Source organism: Centruroides sculpturatus, unplaced genomic scaffold (genome assembly GCF_000671375.1).
Source record: "Centruroides sculpturatus isolate CEXI.00-Female unplaced genomic scaffold, Cexi_2.0 scaffold86, whole genome shotgun sequence".
NCBI classification, from domain to species: Eukaryota; Metazoa; Arthropoda; class Arachnida; order Scorpiones; family Buthidae; genus Centruroides; species Centruroides sculpturatus.
In genome coordinates this window covers 785,387-809,490 of record NW_019384475.1, presented here as the reverse complement: position 1 = coordinate 809,490, position 24,104 = coordinate 785,387, and the positions used below count along the sequence as shown (strand labels likewise).

Here is a 24,104-nt window from a genome sequence, read left to right as displayed (position 1 = left end):
TACAAGTGTAGGTAATTTCATTGTTATCCACATTTGATATCATCATTTATCACATACTCCATGATACCGTTGTCTGTCCGCTACAACTGCCAAGAATTAACGCGATTGGCGAAGCGTAGTGACAGCGGGCCAATAGAGAGCGGGATCCTTGCCATAATGCGGCTTGCGCGCCAATTTTCATACGTGCGTTAATCAAGCCGAATAGTTTGGCCGAATATTCGGTATTTGGCCTGAGGCCGAATATACTATTCATTACAACACTACTTTTTTTATAACTCCAATTTTACAATTGAGTTTAAATTTTCTTTTATAATTAGATAAAATGTCCATTCTGATGTTGTATGTACTGTACTGTACTGTACTGTAAATATTTATAATAATGTATATTTAAATACTGTATTTTTTCATATTGACAGTTTACTATGGTATTATATCACTGATACTGTTATGATACTGAATCAGTGGAAAATTAGTTTGATTTAAAGTATTTTGCTTAATAGTAATTTTCCAAGAACCAATCAAGCCATGAAAGTAAGGAGTTCATTTATGAATGTACATATTAATATGTATGTACAAATATACATAAAAGAATAATATAAAGATATTAAAATATATAAATACTAAATATATGCTTTTTAGCATATATTAATATTTTAAATATTAATATTAATATTTTTAATAAAATTTAATAGTACATACATATGAAATGTTAGACATCAATACAGTAATATTCTTTGTATCTACATTATACAGAACAATTGCTCCATATTTATCTTGAAACATATATTCATCATCTATAAAATAAAAATTACAAAGGAGTAATGATTATTTAAAAATAATTAAATTTAATTATATTTATTGTTATTTAAAATTAATTGACAAGAAGTATTTCAAAAAATTAATGAGATTGATGTCATTATTACTAAATCGTAAATATTTTGTTGTTCCATCAGCTTATTCTCTTCCATATAAACATCGTTACATTCCAATTAATTTAAATTAATTGATTCTTATAAAAAAGTTATTTGCATGTCTATGTTATATCATCTGCTTTCATCTGAACTTGGGTATAAAATTTGAGCAAGAGTTACTCTGCAACATTCACAAAGTAATTTAATAGTAACTAATAAATAATTTATAATAAATATATGCCTCATAAAAATAACTGCATTTTACTATTATAATATTTTTAAAAAATTCCTGAAAAATCAATGTAAAACAACTCCAATAGATTATTGTTAGTGTTATATTTGTTAGTACCTGGAAAAACAAAAGAATTTAAATTAATAAAATATGAATAATCTAATTAAATACTCCATTATAATAATGCATCAATTTTCCATACAGACAACAATGGCTATAATTGAATCTACCAAAGACTTATACAAGTGGATTATTAATAGACTATAACAATTAAATTATCTAATTAATACCACTAAGTAATTTGAACTAAAATTAGACAATTGGGCTAAATGGAATGACAATAAGAGGTCTGGGTAGAGTAACCACTGACACATCTATATACAAACCATCTATTGCATACCAGTACTGTACAGACAATGATTTGAGCCATACTCGGGTGGATCTATTCTTTCCAGAAACTTCTAAATTAATTTATTTACTTTAAAATTAATTATTCTTATCATCATAAGTTGGCAGCCTATCTATCTACCTTTAGACCACATTATGTAATTTAATTATCTAATTAATAGTATTATTACAATCTGTTAATATCTAGTTGTTCAAGCATTTGGCTGCTCAAAGATATCAGACTATGATTTCTGTTTGTATGGCTATAATTGAAAAAATTAGATCTGAATTCATAGATAATCTTAAAGTACTTTTTATCATATAAAGCCTTAGAGCACTAAAGTTGATGCATCAAATTAAATTCAGAAATAAATATCTACAATGAAAATTAATATGCATTAATAGTAAAGAAATTTTTAAAAATATTTCATTTTGTTTTTTACAAAATTTTCCATAAATAATAAAAATAGAACATAAAATGTAAAATTGAAATATAAAACAAATTCATTGATGATATAAATGACACTTGTCTTGTTAACCTTAAATATACTTGTCGACATCCAATTTGGCACTCTCTGTCCTACTTTTTCCTACACATCAATACTGCTGTATGTTCTGTGAAACAAATAAAATAAATCAAATGAATCAGCAAAAGTGCCACTATTTAATCAATTGATGAGATCTCTGTTAACATTGTTTGCAATTTAGTAATATGCAAAATGCTGGTCAATGAAACTATTTGTTTATATTAAAGTTGTTTTTTGGTTCAGTAGTAAATATTTTTATGAGATGATTATAATACCCAATATGATTTTTATTTTCAGAGAAATACTGGTAGTTAGTTTCTTATCAATCAAATATCTATATTTCAAAAATCAACAAGAAAATATCATATCATATATCACAGTTTTCAGATATTGAAGTCCTTATTATATCAGATATCTCTGAATTTATCAATGTAAATTATGATTATGCAACATGACAAATATTAGGAATTAATACCACAGGAAGCATTTTCAGTGAAGTAAAACAGCAGCTGAAACTTGAAAATGAAACCTCACATATTGTTTAAAGTACTGTACTTTAAACTGGAGCTGAATTATGTTGCTAGGTTTTAGAACAATTTGTTGAGATTCCTTTGACAGATGAAATTGAAATAAAATAAATCTTCATTTACAGTTGACAAATCAAATTTATCTTCAGAATTTAATAAGAATCTATACCAACTGTAATTGGAAAGACTACAATAATTTTTACTATTTTAAATGTCAACCAAACTAGGAATTCACTTTCACTGATATGTTAATAGCCAAAAAGACAAGTGATGCATCTTTTAATTTGTTCTTTTATCTTATCTTATTCTCATTTTACCATATATTATAAAACTTAGATACAAATAAATATTAATATGAGTAAAAGTCATATTTAACTTGTAGAACAACTGCTTTTGGTGCAAGGAGTTTCATATTCTGCAAAATTGAGAGATGATACAAATTCAACATAAAAATATGTATGTGTAGATTTCCATTGTAATATATCTGTATATCTGCCAATGTTCAAAATAGTATAACTAAAGAAACAAAACCATATTAGAAAGATTTTTACAGGTAACAATAAAACAAACAATAAATACTATTATTACTAGTGATGTAACGAATATTCGGTTACTATTCGGTATTCGGCCTATTCGGCCTATTTTTCACTATTCGGCCGAATACCGAATATTTAATCACTATTCGGCCTAATACCGAATTCCTAAAAACAGGGGTAATAAATAACAAAAACACAGTAAATCAATCGTTTTGGTATTTAGANTGTAGAAAATTGTTCTAATTAATGCAGGAAAAAAGAAAGGTTGAAAACAAACACCTAAAACTTGTATTCAGAGTTGCTTCTCCAATGAAAGAATTACATGTTTCAAAGATATATTGAAAATACTAAAATGTATGAAGTGTCAAGAGAAATAGTAAACAAGTTGAATGGTTGTTGTATTGATCATTCTAAGTAAAAAAAAAGTTCATATAAATATGTTTCAAATTCAGAATACATGTGGAGATACAGTAGCTTAAAACTGGCACTGACATTAGGGCAGGTATTAAAATATTAGAAATGACTTACTATTTTTATTTATTAACTATATGAATAACACAAAATATAACTCATTGACATTCAATAATTTATAAAGAATGTACAGTTTGCAGGCATGGTTTGAAAATGCCACCAGCAACCTCAATACACTTTGCAACTTGTAATAGTGAGTGTTGTTCTTTTGAGGTTGTTATGGTGTTCTTTGATATTACACAACATTATTCATAATGCCAGCAAGCAGTTTGTGATTATGTGTATTTTCCTTTTCATCCACTCCAAAAACTAAACTCTAAAAGTTAAGTTTAGAGACCTGGGTTGCCAAGGAATGAGGACTACCATAGCCAATCTATCATTCAAAGAATGTTTGAGTGAAGTGTTACACCATATGTGGCTATAATATGCAGGAGTTTCATCATGCTGAGAAATATACCAATCTTTGTAACCAAAGGAGCCACCTCCAATTATAGTAATACTAGTAGAAGGTTGTTTTGCAGAAAGTATAAATATTAATAGTGCAACGAATATTCGGTTACTATTCGGTATTCGGCCTGAGGCTGAATATACTATTCGTTACAACACTAGACTAATTATTACACTAAATATAGATTAGCCAGATTAATAAGCAGTTCAGAAACATTTTTGGAATCCAACTGATTTCAGCTTCAGATTAAAAGAATTTCTTTTGAATAGAATGTTTAGATAAAAACATGCATGCAATTCAAAATTTAAATGGACCAGTACCAGACATGCGTAGTGGCATCCTATGTCACTGTGATTATAGCCATCAATCAAAAAGTGCCTGCCACATGTGTTATTTTCTAAGCATTCCATTTGAAAGATGCTCTTTTAACCTAAAGCTGGAATTAGTTGGATTTCAAAAATGTTTGTGAACTACTTATTAACCTGTTCTTACTGAACTCAAAACAGACTTTTTTGTAATGTGTGGAAAATATTTTCACTGATACATGGTCCATATCTATATGTTATTCTACGTGTGTATACACAACTAAACAATCACTGTAATTAATTGAGCTATAAATCTATGTATATGATGTATTAGGCTTTGGGAAATTTATTATATATACATTTATATAATTAATTAATCTTAGGATCCTTTCATGACAGGAAAATTTAAAGGTAACTTTTTAAAATTAGGAGAATTTTTTTCTATTTAATCACCTATTTTAATGCCAAAAGCATAAAAACATTTTTTGTTGGGTGTTATATAATGGATGTCATTGAAAAGTTTTTGCTAAATGTTTTTACTATTCTTACTTAATTGTACTATCAAAGAGTACATGAAAATTTTTAAATTTTCCTTCTTTTCTGACTTATAGATGACTAAAAATTTTTTAACTCTAAACCATTTATTAAAAAATGAAATAAAATTTAAAAGGTTAAAAAGTCAAACCAGTTTTTTGTAGATGGAAAACACTTTTTTATTACATCATATTTATCCCTATTTCATTTTTTAATAAATGGTTTAGAGTTAAAAAATTTTTAGCCCTCTATAAGTCAGAAAAGAAGGAAAATTAAAAAATTTTTGTGTACTCTTTGATAGTACAATTAAGTAAGATTGAAAAATTCTGACTCCATTGTTTTAAATAATTTATTTCATTTTTATAATGTTTTTACTGTTTTTTTAGATTATAAAAGATTGAGCTTTTTGCAGAAATTTATTCCAAATTTTAATAAACTGCTGCTATTTATTTATAAATCAAATACAGTATTTTATCATCGTTGTTCAGTCTTACTTTTCAAAAATTTCTTTGTGGAAAGTTAACACCTTATCCACATTCTTATTATCAATTTTTATTGAATCCATCAAACTCACTTAGCTTCATACATTATTTTTCCATTTATGATAAATAAATAATTCTGAGGACAACTCTGAGAAAGGCATTTTGAGCTAATCAACAAAATGGCAAAAATCTTTAATAACATCCTAACAAGATCTTTGAACCATAGTTCAAAAAAACAAATCATTGGAATCAATTATATCTGAGAAAAATTACTTTGAAAGCCATTAAGGTAAGTTTTCAAATAAGCTGTTTACTTGTAAAAAAGAAAATCTCATTATTTTTTGGAACACTCCTTAGATGTTTAATTTATTTAAAAATTATTTTAAAATTTTGAATAATTGGTAAAGAATTTTCCTTATAAATACAAAATCATATTAATAAGTAAATTAATTAATATTTTATTTTGTATTAATTAAGTCAAAGAATGTTAATGTATAATTTGGCATGAATAAATTTGTTTATGAGGCTTATATCTATAAATGTACTTAATCTTGTTATATAGGTAAGAATGAGAGCCCCATTATTGAAAAAATTCATTTTATTAAAATAACAGAAAATAAGCATCTAAATGAAAATTATATTATTATTACTAAATTGATGCAATTTTCATAATATTCTTAGTTTTTCTTGATTAGATAACCAAAAGACCATGATAACAATTATTCTTTCTCCAGATATTATACTATATATGTAAAAAAAGATTGAATTCTATATTGTGTTTCTATATAACAGAATTTTAAGCATGAGACTTTCTGTCTAAGAAAGAAAGGTCTCATGCTTACATTTCATAATATTAGTGCAGTTTACCAATGTGAATATCTATACAATATGTAAAATATATTTCATATGGCTTTGCAAATAGATTAATCTAATACCAAAATGAATAAATACTGAATTTCCTTGATTAAACCTTGGATTTCAAATAAACCCTGGGGAATAACAGCACTTTTAAAAATAAACCCTAGGTTGAAAGCATAAAAAACATATTGAAATACTGCATTGTATAGGGTAATGTAGTTTAGAGTAACAGATAAGGAATTTAACTAAAATTCTATCTCTTCAAATTTTCTATAATTGGACAGCATTTTCTAAGATTCATGGAAGCATTTTTTGACAGAAAATTATAAATAATGTTGAATATTGAGCATGGAAAATTTGCAATTGAATCTTAAGTCAAGAGTTTATCAGTCAAAGGGAATTAGGAAAACTCTGGATCAAACTCACCATCTTTTTCCAAAAGAGATGGTAAATTTGAACCAAAAAATGGTAGTCAAGTTCTTGATTCTTACAACATTGTAACAGGCAGAAATTATAATTTAGTAACTAGATTGGATTAACTATGAAAACAGTAATTATTTCAAATGCTGTAATCGTAACCATAAATACAGTAAATAAATGGATTTGATAGTTAAGAATACATTTGTATAATTAAGATATTTCTTTCAATTTTTTCCCACTCATGCAAGGTAATAAACCATGTCCTCATTAACACTCCAAGTCTTCAAGTAAACCCAGGGAAATATGTACTTTTTAAAAATAAACTCTCCCAGGGTTTAATCAAGGAAATACAGTACTTAAATATATAATGTTTTAATAGCATTCCTCTTTTATTTCTTCTTATCTTAATTCTAAAAATACCATTTCAATACCTCTGAGAATGGGCTGGAAAGACCAAGAGTACAAGAATTTCAGAGAATTTTTCATCTTGATCTCCAAAACCATAACAAATTTAACATGCATTTAAACAAAGTTATTCCATGTTTAATAAAACAGGCAAGTTTTGTTTATTAAATTTGAAATAATTAAAATGTTGAAAAAATGATTCTCAGACATTATAAAAGTTGAATTACTCTTGTAATTGATTACTTGGAAAGTATTTTTAATTCTAAAAAGATGATTTGTTATCCCAAAAAGTTAGTGGTCATATAATGATTTTTAGTTCCTAATAAAATAACTTAGTGAGGAACATCAAGATAGATGGAGATATACTATCCAGCTACAACTTCAAAATCCTTTATCTATCCATTTGAACAGATCAATTTTTCTCTATCTGACACAATGTTGTTTGAAACTACTGGACTTGTTTAATCATTAATCAACTTTAGTCTAAACTATTAAATAATCTCTAAAAGTATATTGTAAAATAAAGAAAAAACCCACTAAATGAATTATGAATAATATAATAACTAAAAAGCTAATGGAATTAAATAATTATGAAGTTTACTTACAAGTAACTGAGACAAATTAGATATAAACATCCCAAAAACCCAAGGTATTAATAATCATCCAACCATCAGCCAAATTTTTGTAGCATAATTTCTGCCCAATTTATTTGGCTGATGGTTGGAAACAAATTATTTATGCAAAAATAGATATAAATATTATTTTGTTTTTAGGTTAAGATATAAGCAAAGAACTAATGTAAATTTACCTCTCAATTCCTTAAAAAACATTTAAGAAAAGGCTACATAGAAAATTATTAAAGATAGGAGACATTTCTACTTATTCCTCAAATTCTAAAAAAAATTATTGTACAGTGGAAAAGTAATTGTTAATCTACATAGATATATAAACATCTTTCAAAACCCATAAGTAACTGACATGGTTATATTGTAGTTACATATATAGGAAGAGGAGATTGTACTGAAGGTCTGGGTAGCAAAATTAGCATCTCATCCACATGGCAAGCGGGAGTTNTCAAGATTACATAAGAGATTCCTTCATTTGTATATTAAAAATTGTAAATATATTATTATTAATTATTATGATACATACAAAAATGAGTACAGAATGATTAGTATGAAAAGTAAACAAGATGAATACCAGAAATTTTTCTGATTTATATACAGTATCTCTTTTCCTGGAAAAACTGTATGAATTAAATTATTCCAAAACAAATTTAAAAGCATATCAAATAAGTATTTTACCTGTTATCCATGTTCCATTAAATGTAGCAGGCTCAAAATTGCCACCAATAACTTCTCTCATATCAAGTCTAGCATTTCTTATGTGAAGTCCCTTGTCAGCTTTAAAATAAATAAGATTCAAAAGAAATATACAATAAAAATTGTAACAGTTCAAACAGCAAAAAATAATGTTTTATTCTTTCATTTTATTCTTGTTTTATTCAGCAGAAATATTAATAGGCCAAAAACATTTTTTGTCTGTTTATTAAAATTTCTGCTAGGAAAGAAGAAAAGGTTATTCTTTATTGCTTAAATAAATTTAATTTTATGTTACAACAATCTCAACATTATAAAAAATGAAACATTATCATATCTAATTAGATGTTTATCTTATAGGAAAAACATAAAAGCAATTTTCATTATTAATTGATCAATAATAAATACTAATCATTTTTGCAGCATACCAAATCAATTCAGTTAAACCTTTGATTATGGGCACAGGGAGATTACAAGTTAATTTTATATTATATCATTGATGAAGAAAGTTATGTAAGGAACCAAGTCCAAACGTTATTTTTATTTACTTTTATTTTGCTTATTATTTTATTTTTGTTTGGGGCTTATGTTTNCTCAATCTTGCATCAAAAATTCAAAATGACTACCAAAGAATCATTTGAACTGCTAATAGATGATGATATTATACAAATTGCTAGATCAAGCCGAAATCTTCTGAAAAGAGTATGTTGTCATTTTGTGCTGGAAAAAAAGATGGTAAATATGCTACTAAGTGCAACAGTTGTTTGAAATTTATTTGCAAAGTGCATAGTATTACAAAAATACTATGTGATAACTCTCAAGACTGAACTACGTAATCGCGTTAAAATGTTCCTGAGTCTTAAAAATACAAGTGATTATATTACCTGTGGTTTTTTAACAAATGATAGTTAGAGGCTATAAAAGATACTTTTTTATAAGATTAGTTTCTTAAGAATAAGAAAAAAAAATATCTTTGGTATAAACTTACAATATGGTAAATTTTTGTATTGTTAAAATAAGCATACACCAAAATTTGTAACAATTTTGTGATCTCTTGTAATAATTAAGTAAAGAAAATTATATAAATAAATAAAAGTTGATTATACTAAAGAAGGGTTTCATTTAGCATTTATGCCCTTTTGAACTGTCACATTGTTAAACTTGCTCTTTAAAGGCAAATTTTGCTTGGGGGCCGCGCAGCCCCCATGAAACCAGTTACGTTTGAAAAATTTACGATACCAGTTAAGGGCTAACGCGAATCCGCGTAAAGTACCCGTTAGGGAACGGCTATTTCCGGCACACAGTAGTGTCGATAATCGTTGGAAAATTCGGAAAAATAATATAGTACTTTACAGTTATAGATGATAAATTATTTCATTATAACCTGTAATTGATAGAACTATATATATATATATAAATTGATATATTTCACAATATATAACATACATATATTAAGGAGTTAGGGAGGGTTTGATAAGGGAAGCACATACAAATACTGTATTAATATACAGAATTTGTATATGCTTCCCTTCATGCTTTACTTCATCTGTAATTGTTATGTAATTTTTTTCTTTAGTCACATTATAAAAACCAAACTGAGCTTATATATATTATATATTAGACCAACATCTAATATATTTTTTAATATACTTTTATTATAAATTTATTATATCAATAGAATGTTTTATTTACTTTTACTTCATAAAGAAAATAACAATAATAATCAGAATTTTGAATTGAATCAGTGTATACTTTATTTAATTTTTAACCGTCAACGTGATGATACTAATAACGTTGACTAGAATTGAAGATGCAATTTATCTTATTTACCATTTAAAATCATCACATTTGAGGTAAAATTCTCATACATATACCAACATTCAAGTGTCTCGCATGTCTAGTGAGGCACTGTTTTTCTTCGACGTCATATACAGAATTGGAAAATAATAATAATAATAATTTTATCGTTGCAGTTGTGTATCATAATTTATAAATAATTCTATAGTTACAATTAAAGGTTACATAATTTTACATCATAAACTAATAAAGGAACCTTTAATTTTCTTAATACCAGAAGACCATTGAAGATCTTAATCCTCCAATGAAGAAAAATAATAGACATAAACGCAGGTGATACAAACGTTACGATATATAGCAAGACACATGAAAAGTTACGTGCCTACTCTAGAAATTATTATTAAAACCTTTAGTTATGGAATTAAATGTTGTGTGTCGTTAGACTTTCACATGTAGTTGTTATTAGCTGAGTCGTAAATTGTCACAAGCTACTTCCCACGAATAACATGTTTCAAATGTTAAGTCTTCGATTTCATCTTTTAGATTATTGTACAGTATGCAGAAATACTGCATGAATATCTAATATATAATACAGATATTAAACCTTCGTAAGATAAAAAATTTATTAGATGCTCCTATAAGGATAAATATAATTTTTATACACTAACAACTCTATAAAAATTGAAATCATTTTTTATAATTGATAATATTGTGTATAATAATATTTATTTTAGATTTTGATACAGCGTTTAAAAAATAGAAAGGTGACAATTGGTTATCAATTAGATCTAGTCTTTGTAAAAAGTATCCTTTATTTACTTGAAATACAATGTCATCAGAGTAGGATGAAATCAATTTATTAAAGTTTATAACATAAAATTTGGAAAAATAACATCATATTAGTCATTTGCAGTTTATCATATTAATTTAAATCAATCTTGGCCGATTCATCAGCGGAAGGAAATGAGTTACTTTTACAGTTATACCAAGTTATTGAGCAGCGCTATAGTTTCTCTGCCCCCAAAAAGAAACATCTGATTCATCACTTAAGAGTATACAGACCGTATGGTATAAACTTTCTCAAGAAAAGAACCATCATCAGCCTCACTATTTTATAAAGATTTGTAATGTTTGTAAAATAGTAAGACTGATTATGGTTTACAACACAGCAATGCAGGGGGGTCCTGCAATGTGTGGCAAAGAGAAAATATATTCATTATGATAAGAAAAAATAGAGATAGGAAATAAATAGCCAGAAAAATTATTTTTCTTAATAATTGCAATGAAAGTCAATAAACTGACCGATAGCAACTGTCATAAGTACAGTACATTGTAACCTTGGCGGCCGGATGGCCGAGCGGTCAAGGTGGCAGCCTACCGCTTCGACTGAAATAATTAAATCCTAAATATGCGGCCGGATGGCCGAGCGGTCAAGGTGGCAGCCTACAGCTCTGGGGGACCCGGGCTCGAATCCGAACGGGTCGAAAAATCCCCAGGAACTTTTCGGGGGTGGTCCGTTCGGATATGTCGGGCCCCGTCCCTCACCACCCGGCAGCCCCATTGTGGGACTGGCCGAACCTATAATGGGCTTGCAAACAGAGGCCCTCTTAGTGCCCACAGGGTGGAAAGAGTTAAAAAAAAGTACATTGTAACCATAACAAAAAGTTATTAACAAAGCAAAACATCGCACAAAGGAATATAACACCTAGATTTATGATACGTCTCGTAAAATATCTTCTTTTTTTAAATTGTGATGTTAACGATTATAAAGATACTAGCTGTTACCCGCGATTTCGCCCGCACGGATTTTGTAAGCAAATCCCATTTATATTTAATATTTCAACAACCATAGTAATTGTTATATATCACCTACCTACCGCTGAGAATTGCTGAGAATCAAACGTACTATTTTCAATTTGATCAATTTTCTGGAACTTTTACAATCGTTCTATAATCGAACCAATATGCAATAACAAATTCGAATTTAAAACGGTTCGAACATTTGGTTAAAAAATGGAAATATATAAAAATATTTATAACAATGTCCGAAATGTATTCAATTTAATACATCTGAGTACTCAATGAAGACTAAACGTAGTTGAAAACAAAAAATCGCATCTAAAATAGTATAGTAGAAGCCGTTCTTCAAGTTAAGCCATAAACCTCTCCCTCTCCCCCCTGCGGGGGAATTTCGAAAAATCCCTTCTTAGTATGCGTTTTAATGACGTACCCTAACTGTGTACCAAATTTCATCTCTTTGGGTTCAGCGGTTTGCTCTGGGCGATGATGAATCAATCAGTCAGTCAGTCAGGACAAGTAATTTTATATACAGTATTTAGATTGCTCTTGACAGTGTTTATGGCACTAGCTTTATAAGATATCATACGCAGAAATAACATTAAATTTCGTTTGTTAAAAGTATTTAATATAAGCATTGTGCAATATTAATGTTAATAAAGATTTTTTCGCTTTTTATGTTCTTGGCGTTTTTATTTAAAAATCAGCGTTTTTCTTCCAACGTCCCAGCTCATCCCCATTACAAGGTTGACAAGTATGCAAGATATAAGTCAGCAAGACTGTTTGTCTCGGGCCCGAAACACAAGAGTCCTAAAAGTTTACTTTTTACGTAAAAAATAATACGATGTTTTATAAAGTGATATAAAATCATCTTGATATATGACAAAAAACTGATTTATTGATGTTATTCAAGTACAGTATTTTTATGTGTTTCGGATAAGGATGGGGCACCAAATTTGTGACTGGCGCGGGCTTCGTCTCATTTCTCTCAGGTCCGTTTACTAAACAAAAACTAACTTTAAAAAGTAGCAGAACGTACTGAAATAATTAATCAAGTGAATAAAACAAAATACGTTTTATTGCTCTATTTGATTATAATTTAAACTCATTTACAGGAATGATCAAATTTATCGAATCATCTAAAATTATAAATTCAGAGAATGAAAGATTTTAACAGAAATTCAATTGCATAATGTATAAACGATACAGCAAATGATTTAATGAATCAATTAAAACGTCCAAACGAGATATTCAGGTTTAATCAAGAGCTCTTGGCTTGAAGATATTTAACAACTTTTAAGCATCTATGAGCTAATTAGTACTTATTACGAAGAATGTTTAGGATTAGTTTCTTTAAATGATACTTTTACTGGTAAAGAATTTTTTTACATTAAAAATAAAATTACACAAAAAATTATGGCTTTTCACGTAACAAATTTGTGTTCGAAACGATCAATAAAATTCCTTCGATGACTGGTTCTGAAAATGTTGCTGGATGTAAAGTTAACGAACATTTTGATCAGAAAATTCAAATTTTTTATTGAATTCAGTATAAATTTTTAAAAAGCAAATTAATTAATATCTTTATACAACGATGTAAGAAATTTTCAGAAGCGTTAATAGTGAGGATCTAAGTAGATACGGCACCACCCGGACCTTGGGTGATCAGGTTGGTTACCTCTATACAAAAGTGTACTATAATATATATATATAATTAATTAAAAATTATAATGAATTTAATAAATATGAAATAATGAGAGAATCAAATGAAGATTTAAATTTAGGCCTTACTAATAAATTTGGTGTTAAACTTTAAGATTTTAAATTTCTATAAATTAAATTTTTATGTTTAATATGTCCTTTAAGTTTGAATACTCTAAAAGAAACAATCAAACAAATTCACAAGGGGACTAGCTTGAGCATTTATTGGTCCTCAAAAGTATTTTTTTCAAATTACTCTATTAAATTTCTTTTATATTTAAGAAAAATGTATTTTTTGCTTAATTTTATTATTTAAAAAATATAATGAAACTCTTTCAAAAATATATTTTTATTACTGTATAGCCTACTAAGCCTCAAAACCTAAAATTTTTCCGAAGTTTCTTTCGATCTCCCAGAAACAATTATATTTCAGCATAATTTATTTTATAATTAACATTTAATAAAGCTGAATAAATTTAATTTAATTTCTATTTAATGAAGGATATTTCTAAAAATAGATATCAATTACTAAAAGAATCATTGAGATTTTTTTGAACCATTAATCCCGATTTTTTGAAGTAACATACGTACTTCAAAAAAAATCGCGATTAATAGGTGAACATTTATCATCATTTATCATTGAATGTTACAATTTCACAAGATTTTAAACTCGATAACTGTAGTAGTAATAAAAACTTTTGCTAACTTTCTTGCAAAAATTTTTATGGACAATTACATTTACTTATTTTAAGTTTACAATAATGTAAATTTTCTCATTATTCTGTGAGTTTTATATGATTTTATGTTTTCCAGGACCGCTCAGAGATAAAGATGTGTCTCTGAAAGGCTTCTCAAATCTCATCTTTTTTCAAATAATTTGTTCATCAGGCAAATTTCTATGCAAAAAATCTCATATTATAATGTGAATGAGGTTAAGGGTGGTCGAAAAATCAATTAATTGAGATTATTTTAATAAAACACAATCTTCAAATATTTTTTATTAAAAGTAGGCTATATTTTTTTAAGTACGATTTGCAATAATGCTACAGATTTATATTAAACATGGAGAATCTCATTTTTAATAATTTTTATAAACTTTGTTAATAAAAAACACTTCAAAGCTTTACTTTAAAACAGTTAGTTAACTGAGTTTTAAGTCATTCTATAATACATTTGAAAAGATATTTTTATTTTCATTTCATAAATTCATAGAAACTACTATAATAGTATGATTTGCTTCCAAAAAATGTATTATGTTTAAATATGCAGTAAAATGTATCATTTATGGAAAATAGATTAATGTTAAATTTATCCAAACAACCTATAAATGAACAAATCAAAAACCATTTTCAAATTAGTCATTTCCAGAAGACCATGCAAAATACTTCAGTTCAAATTTCGAAATAAATTTTTTCATAAAACAATACATTTTTATTATTATTACTTTCTATTCATAACATATTCTTTCTTATTTACGGAAATATTTGCCATATACACCAAAGCCGTATTTAGACTTTCTGACATTTTAATATCTAATATATAAGAGCGCTTTTCCAGCAAAGCTTTTCCTTTAGTCGCAGCTTCATAGCGTGAGGTTCTAAGCCGTAACATGTTTAGCTTGTGTATAAATCCAGCTTTGAGATTGTCAAATTTCCATTTTTCAACTTTTATTTTCCTGTTTCATTTTCCTTTCTGATAAAGGTTCTTCGATTGTTCCCTTCTCTTATCTATATTATACACTTTAGGAAAATTAATAATTCGATAATAAAATGATTTTATATTTTAAACATGCCATTAAAGATTATTTATACATGCAATAAATTTAGATAATAACTAAAATTGTTTTCCATCTCCAGTGGAGGTCGCATCACGAATTAATGATAATTGATCTTTCTATAAAGTAACGACATTATACTGTACTATAGCAGAAAGAATTCATATATTTTCTAAATTCTGCTAGAAATATTATTACAGTATTAAAATATTTATGAATATTTTAAAAAATAAAGAAAACGTTAACTTTGTGTTATTGGTTGTATAAAAATTGCCATATAACGCGTTTTGCAAAAACACATGATTGAGAACACTCAATAAAGATCAGTTTTACGCTTCACTAAATTACAAAAATTTCAAAGTTTCTGTATAACTAAAATTATTTTAAACGATAATTTTACTTGTTTAATATAAAGAAAAAATATTAAATATATATATAGTATATTGATACTTATTAATCTACAGAAATCAGCGAATAATGTGCTTTGCAAAGAGAACACTAAAGCACTTGTAACGAAGATTAAATTTCATATCTCAGCGAATAATAAGATTCAATTTAGCTAATTACATTATTAAAATGATGCATTTGATTATATTTATCAGATATAAATAAAGAATTAACTATATATGCTGCTGGATCCATAAAAATCGGCATGTAGTATACTTTGCAAATAGGACATGACAGCAATCTTAACAAAGATCAAATTTTATATATCATTAATTAAATTGTAAAATTTAAAACTTTTTAATGTAATTAAAATGATTTAAATCGATATTTTTTATTGTATAAAACTTAAAACATACAAAATTTTCAACAAAATAAAAGAAAATTATATAAAGATGTTGATCATAAAATGAAAATTTCATTTAAAATGTAATTATAGTTAATGACTCATTTAGTAATTAAAATTTCGACGAAAGTTTATTTGAAAGATTTGATTTAATGATGTTTTCTATTTACTTTCTAACGATTTGCATTAATAACTTTATATACATAAAAGTCAACTTTATTCACAAGAGATGCAACAGTTGAAAACTAATTTAAATTAGATCCATGATGTTGCTCATCTAATTAAAGTAAATCAACCATACAAATAAATCATTTACCAGAAGTTTGAAAATCAACAAATAAGTGAATATTTAATTTTATTTTCATTAAAAAACTTTAATTCAATTTTTTCCCATTGGAAACACTTTTCATAAATCGTTTTCATTCTTATAGCTATAGTTATATGTAGTATGATTATAGTATGATTATAAAATCCTTGTACAACATAAAACTTTTAATAATATTGCATATACATGTGATAGAAATGTAGTGTAAACGGCACATAAAAGCTTAATTATTGTACTTTCAATGTATTTCAGGTAGTTATGAATTAGTCAATTTTAACAGCCATAATATGCTATCAAATTTTTCTTCCACTGTTGCTATATACAATTCAATAAAGAATTTAAAAATATAAATTAAAATTAATTTTTAAAAATTGCCAACACTAATACACAAATATTTTCAGAATTAAGCTTTTATTTACAATTTACATTACATTTCTATCAGGTATACATCCAAAATTATTAAGGTTTAATTAAACTTGCACAAAGATTTAATCGCTTTGCATTTGGCTTTAAATTCTTTATTTTAATGCTTAAAATTCAGAATTTTATGAATTTTGAATTTTATTAACTTCTAATTATTAGTTAATGATATTCTAAATTGATTAATTTTAAATTTATTTATTAATGAAGGGTTAAATTGGTTCAATTGATTCTAACAGGTTTGAGAAAGAAGAAACTTTCTTGAAAGCAAACCAATAAATCAAAGTGACAAGTTTATTGAGAGTTAAACCAAGTGAAAATAAAGGAAATGCTTGGAATTCTTACGATATTTTGCCATTTTTTCTGTGTGGTTGACTATAAATTTACATAATATCAATAACTTAGTATGGAATTAGTAAAAGGCCCTATGACAGGAGTCAACAGGATTTTTTTTCTCAGGCCTCATATTTAATAAGCTCAAACCAGCTGTTACGAACTATTCATTCTTCCATTGCATTTCTTGAGTATTAAAAACATTTAATTTTTTCTCAAATATTATTACTTAAAATTATTTTTAACGCTTCTTTTTAATAAATTAGGGACCTTAGAAAGTAATTCGGGACTCTGAACATCTAAAAGGCCTCATCATTAAGTGTATACATTTTAACATATCAACTTAGTTTGAAAATTGCAAGAATTACAAGACAAAGCGACCAGAAACTCTTCATGGCTTTAAAGATTTCTTTTGCAATTCTTATAGATTTCAATTGTAATTTTACTAAATTATTTTAAAATTAGCATCTATCCATTTAATTCAGTCAACAATGAATTTGTAGACTAAATGTTTGCAATTGAAACAAATATCCAGTAATATTCCAAACAATACTAGAAGATTCCAATAAATAGCTAAGGATCTATAATGAAAGGAATTAACAGTCAATCTATGTGAGAGGTATCACGAGAATAGGACATTAAGGAAATCAATAAAATCAATTTGTAAAATGATTCCTGAATTTTGAATCATTTCGATTAACTTTTAATTGTTAATTAATTGATTCTAATTAAATACTTTGTTTTGCTTTATAAAATTTATTGCTTTCTTTTCTTGATTAAATTATTCAATTTACTTGATTTAAAGCAATTAATTATAATTATTTTTTGTAAATATAATTTATCTTTTGTTATTTTATAAAACTTCTCAACTACATACACTTATTGAATATGAAGATAAACACAATCAATACGTCTTTATTTGGCTGACATTTTGTTTCGCAACCTTAAGATGAAACAACGTTAAAGTAAACTATATTGTGTATATTGATAAAATGTCAAACTAAAATGTTCTGAATTCCAATTTAAATTATCGAATTTATGTCATTATAAAATGTATTGGAAACTTTTATAACAACACGAAACTAAAACATTAAATAATTTTATTGATTATAATGAAACGTTCATTAATTTGATTTGATAAAGTGAAACAATGTGTATTGTTTACGAATAGAAATAGAATTAAATGTTATTCGTGTCATTATGAACTCTTTCATAATGTTTCATAATGGCACGAAAATGAAACGATCACTGAATTAATTAACTGTAATGAAACATTCATTAATTTGTTTCACCAAAATAAAACTAATTGTTCATTGTTACTGAAATATTTACCATATTTCTTGATATTTTATATATAAATCCAAATTTTCATTATAGTTCATTCACATTTCCGATGGTTAATTCCAGCATAAATTAAAGAAAACAGCTTCCGTTCTATAAAAATTAATTTTATTAAAAAAATCGTCTATTCTTAACACTAAATTCTGATTAAATAGAATAATTTCTAGTCCAAAACAAAATATTTTAAAAGCCAAATGATTCAAATTAGAAAAAATATATATATTATTGGGCTGCAATTTGAAAAACTGTAGACCTATAAATTCCCATTGTCGTCCGTATACCGTAGAAAGGTATCAGATAGATGAAAAACGAGATCAAATATGAAAACCATAGGATCAGGAGGCCCCAATTAACTATATAAGAACTGAAAGTCACGTTATTTTAATTCAAACATTCTCCCCTGAAATGTTAGATAGATTGTATTGTTAAAGGAAAAGTATGATGTACAGGAACAAGCGACTACTAATTTGATGTGGAGATCACATATTTTAAATTAAATTAATTAAAAATATGATAAAAAATTGCAGCCCGGCATTTTGACGATGTCACAATTAATAATTGCTCGTTACATATTAAATATATATTTTTTTTTTATAAAAAAAAAATATATATATATATGTATATATAAATCCCTCATCTTTCAAGCCAACCGCTCGAAAATTACTCCAACAATTACGCTGCATCTGGCATTTTGTATAGAGGAAGGGTTTTTCTGGAGTCCGAAATGTTACCCATATAAATTAAAATGTTACTTTTAATAATAAAAAGTTAGCTTTAAGACTAATTTTTTTGTTAATAAAGAAAATATTCTAAGTACTTTTATTTGTTTAAAAATGTAACGGCAAAAAGACCCTGCTCTATTTTAGGTCTCACGAAAGCTCTCGAGACCCTGCAGAGGGGTGTTCTAGATTTACGATATTGTCGGATTATTGAGAGTTTATAGACTTAAAGGTAAAGTATAGAATCAACTATCGCCTTTCTGAGCAGATTTCTTTTGCGGCTGTACTGTTTTTGTTATTGTGAAATTATGTACAGTACTGTACAATGATACTCCAACTGTATACTTAATTCTTTATTAAATTCAATGCTACAAGTTCATTAAATGTATTTAAAACAAACGTGAATAACAGATAAACATATTACAATGAGGAGGATGTTAGCGAGTAATTGCGATGCCGGATTATCAAGAGTGTATTTTAATTATTTTAAAACTGATTAAAACTGTGGTTTATAAAATAAATATATAGGCCTATATATATATTTTTTTTTTCTTTTAGCGGGTTCAGTTTTTTAAATTATAGCTTTTTCAGACGAATCTATGGGAATTACACAATCTCAATCCTGATAGATAATTGAAGTTTCAAAAGTAATACTCTAATAAAATAGCATTAGAACTATGGAAAAATCCGAGGTAAGATATTGTTGTAGTTATAAGCTAAGAAAACAAAGGCATAAACCAGAAATTCCACTAAAAGTCTTCTTTTCTTCTTGTAGAAAAAAGAAAAAAATTCTTTATTATCTAGTAAGATTTTTTTTTTATATTTTTCTTTAGATTATTTCGGAATAGAATAGATCCACACGTTAATGAATTGTAAATTATAACATTTATATTTAAATAATTAAGTTAAATTTAAAATTAATTAATTAATCAACGTTTAATTAGAATTTTAATTTTTTTTGTTTTTTATTTTCTAATCAGAAATTTTTAATGGCATTCTTCTAAGAAGTGTAATTTATCCTTTACTAAATTAGAAATTTACCAGTAAAATTTTCATAAACTTTACGTATAAAATTGTATTATTTTATATGAAATTCTTACTAAAATGCATATATATATTTTTATTTTTTATTTTAAACTTTAACTAATTAAAATTCATTTTTTTTAATAGGCAGGAAGACGAATAGAAATCGTAAACATCAATTAAAATTATCCAAATATTATAAGAAAAATAAACGTCTATTAAATAATTTCAAATGTTTGAAGTCATCGTGGATTAAACAAATATAAAATATTGCATAAATATTTACCAAAGAAAAGTTAGCGGAAAACAATGTCTCTCTCCAAACTAACAAACGAATGCTGTTGGAAAAAAATAAACGATGTATAGTACCCTAGTCCAACGAAGATTCAAGATAAGTAGACTGGAAGTAAAGCGCTTACTGGAGAATAAATAACTATTTGTTTCTGACGAGAGTAAAGAAAATGGCCTCTCTTCAGCTGTGAAGATATAACCAAGTGAAAGTAAAAAAAAAAAAAAAGAAATCTCTGGATTATACATCTCAAGTTTATTGTTAAGTATGATTGCTGTTGAATGTTATTTTTTTAAAAAAATAAATCAGATATATATATACAATTTATGCATGATAATCTTCACGAGTGAAGACTCTAGCGTGTTCAATGGATAAATTTATACTTATTTAATCATAGAAAAATTTATACACAATGATTTCTAGAGCTTATTTATTTCTGTATGATAAAGAAATATTTTTTTTTACGTTAATTACTGAAAAAGTTAAATTTTATACTTACTAAAATTTGAAAAAAACAAATAATTTAATAATTTTATCGTAAAATTCGAGTATTATAAGGTGTACAAATTAATTAATTTCTACCTTGAAACCGCAAGTTACATCTCTTCATCGGAGCTTTAGAGTTATTCAATAAAGAAGTTTTATATATTAACTATTGAAATATAATTAAAATTTATACTTACAAAACATGAAAAACAAACAATTTAATAATTTAATTTTAAAATTAAAGTATTACAAGATTTACAATTTAATTAACTTCTAAACTAAAAATATACTTCATGCTGTTTGGTAAAGACTTTAGCGTGTTCAATAAAGGAAATTTATACATTAACTATTAAAAAAAGTGAAATTTATATGTATCAAATCATAAAAAATTGAACAATTCGACAAATTTATTTAAATAAAATATGATTTTTCCAATGAATATTAGAAGATAATTCGCCAGATAATTTAACGATTGCTCCTTTTTTTCTTCCACTTTAAAGAAAAAAAGGATAAAAAAATATATATGAAATTCATACGATAAAGGAATTAAAAATAGGAAAGGAAATAAAAATTTATTTGCAATTTTCTCATCAGATCGGGGCGAAGATAAGAAAAAAATTTGGCATTTTAAAGTTTTGCTACTATATAAATATATGAATGGGGGAATGGCAGCAATCTAGAAGTTTGATCGACTTAATCTGCTGTAGTAATTGCGTATTCTATTGATGTAGTGTGTTGTTATCGTAACAAACTTATGCTATTTGCGTGTTTCACATACCGAAATAAATATATAAGATGCGATCGAATTGTACTATTTAGTGTATTTTGTATCTTATGGGCAAGATCGTAGGGTTGTCAACAGTTTACTATGTGATGTTATAACATCAAACTTCGTGCTTCTGATAGATAAGGGATATGTAATTCTTGTAACAGTTATCTTTCGTGGCACGTACATCACTTCGTTTGATCACTTCCATTGGTGAAACATGTTTCCCAGATAATCCAGATATGTTCTGGGATGATAGTCCTCAGGTAATGGAGGGGATACAGTTCATGAACATAAGAGTATTACTTAGAAAAGACATCTTTTCTCGCTTAACAATCTGTTGCCATCGTACAATAGTGATGACCTTATATTGATTTTTCTGTCATTAAAACTGACGGCATTAAGTGTTTATTTACTAACTTATAAAATATTCAACGTAATTCATTTTCTAGTTAAAATTCTTTACGGATATTTATAATTTTATAGTCGTATAAAGTATATATATTTACAGAATAATTCTCAAATAGTCACGGAATTCGGTTATATAAAATTAATAAATTTGTTTTTAAAAAGTAAATTCCCGTTTGTATTATTTATTTTAATTATAAATTTTAAAATAGAAATGCAATTTTATACATTTTTAATGGTAAAAATGGCATTTATAATGAATAATTCTTAATTATAAATAATTAAATTTGTGTAGAAATTAATTTCATTTATACATAACCCCATATTTTATTACATTGTTTTAATGTTTTAAATGATTTATTTATTAAATTAGTGAGTAAATTTGACATTAAGTAGAGACCAAAAAAAAAGAAAAATAAATTAAATAAAAACTAATTTAATTTTCTTAACATTATTAAATTTCACATAATTACAATGATCAAAAACTCAATAACAGTTTCGAAATTGCTTATTATATTTACGAAATTACAAATATTTATCAAAATGAAATCCAAAAAAAGGGTAAAAAATATCACGCAAAAATCATTAAATTTTAATTATATATTTAATAAAAGTAATATTAATAAAAAGCCAAACAATTATTTATATTTATTTATTATAATTCTTATTGTTATTATTATTATTATTTTTCTCCACCCCACCCCTTCGTCTTCGTCTTCTTCTCTCTCAAGAGCACATATTTAAATATATTTTGGCAATTAATTCACTTCACAAAACTAATTTTTATTCATGAGAACTCGAACACATGCCTGTAATTCTCACGAAGACAACATTTTTTTAAATGGTTTAAAGTTAGATTTAATCTTTTTAAGCAAGTTTATCACGTATATTAAATGAATTACATTTTATTTACATAGAATTTCACGTTAACAGAAAGTTAAATTCTTTTACCTTTTAATGGCATAAAGTTTAATGATCAAAAAGAATCTTTTACTTCTTCACTTTTTAATCTTTCCAAATTGTTTCGTTAAAGAACTAAAAGGATAAAAAGGAAAAGAAGAAGAGGAAAAAGGATGATGAAGAAGAAGAAGGAGGAGATGGAGAAGTAATTTATTTTTTACTTTTTAGATATCTGCGTAAATACTTTTTAACATTCAATTTACAAATTTGAATAAAGAAGAAAAAAAAGATGATGATGATAATGATGATGTAAAGGGGAAAAGAAGAAGGAAGGAAGAAGAATAAGAAAGAAGACGAAGAAGTAAGAAGAAGACGAAGAATTAGGAGAAGGAAGAGGATGAGGATGAAGAAGAAAAAGAAAGATGATAATGATGAAGATGTAAAGGGGAAAAAGAAGAAGGAAGGAAGAAGAATAAGAAAGAAGACGAAGAATTAGGAGAAGGAAGAGGATGAGGATGAAGAAGAAAAAGAAAGATGATGATGATGAAGATGTAAAGGGGAAAAAGAAGAAGGAAGGAAGAAGAATAAGAAAGAAGACGAAGAATTAGGAGAAGGAAGAGGATGAGGATGAAGAAGAAAAAGAAAGATGATGATGATGAAGATGTAAAGGGGAAAAAGAAGAAGGAAGGAAGAAGAATAAGAAAGAAGACGAAGAATTAGGAGAAGGAGGAGGATGAGGATGAAGAAGAAAAAGAAAGATGATGATGATGAAGATGTAAAGGGGAAAAAGAAGAAGGAAGGAAGAAGAATAAGAAAGAAGACGAAGAATTAGGAGAAGGAGGAGGATGAGGATGAAGAAGAAAAAGAAAGATG

The 24,104-nt window shown here is 26.4% G+C and overlaps 1 protein-coding gene across 1 annotated transcript in view; it reads right to left on the bottom strand.

Annotated features, from left to right (window-relative positions):
* The window catches only part of LOC111621289 (inactive dipeptidyl peptidase 10-like), a 97,889-nt gene that overhangs the window by 29,255 nt on the left and 44,530 nt on the right, over positions 1-24,104 (bottom strand). The window contains exons 3-4 of the mRNA XM_023363375.1: positions 8,348-8,446; positions 700-794 (exon numbers count right to left, since the gene is read on the bottom strand). Coding sequence (XP_023219143.1) covers positions 700-794; positions 8,348-8,446 — 194 coding nt within the window. The remainder of the gene's footprint in view (positions 1-699; positions 795-8,347; positions 8,447-24,104) is intronic.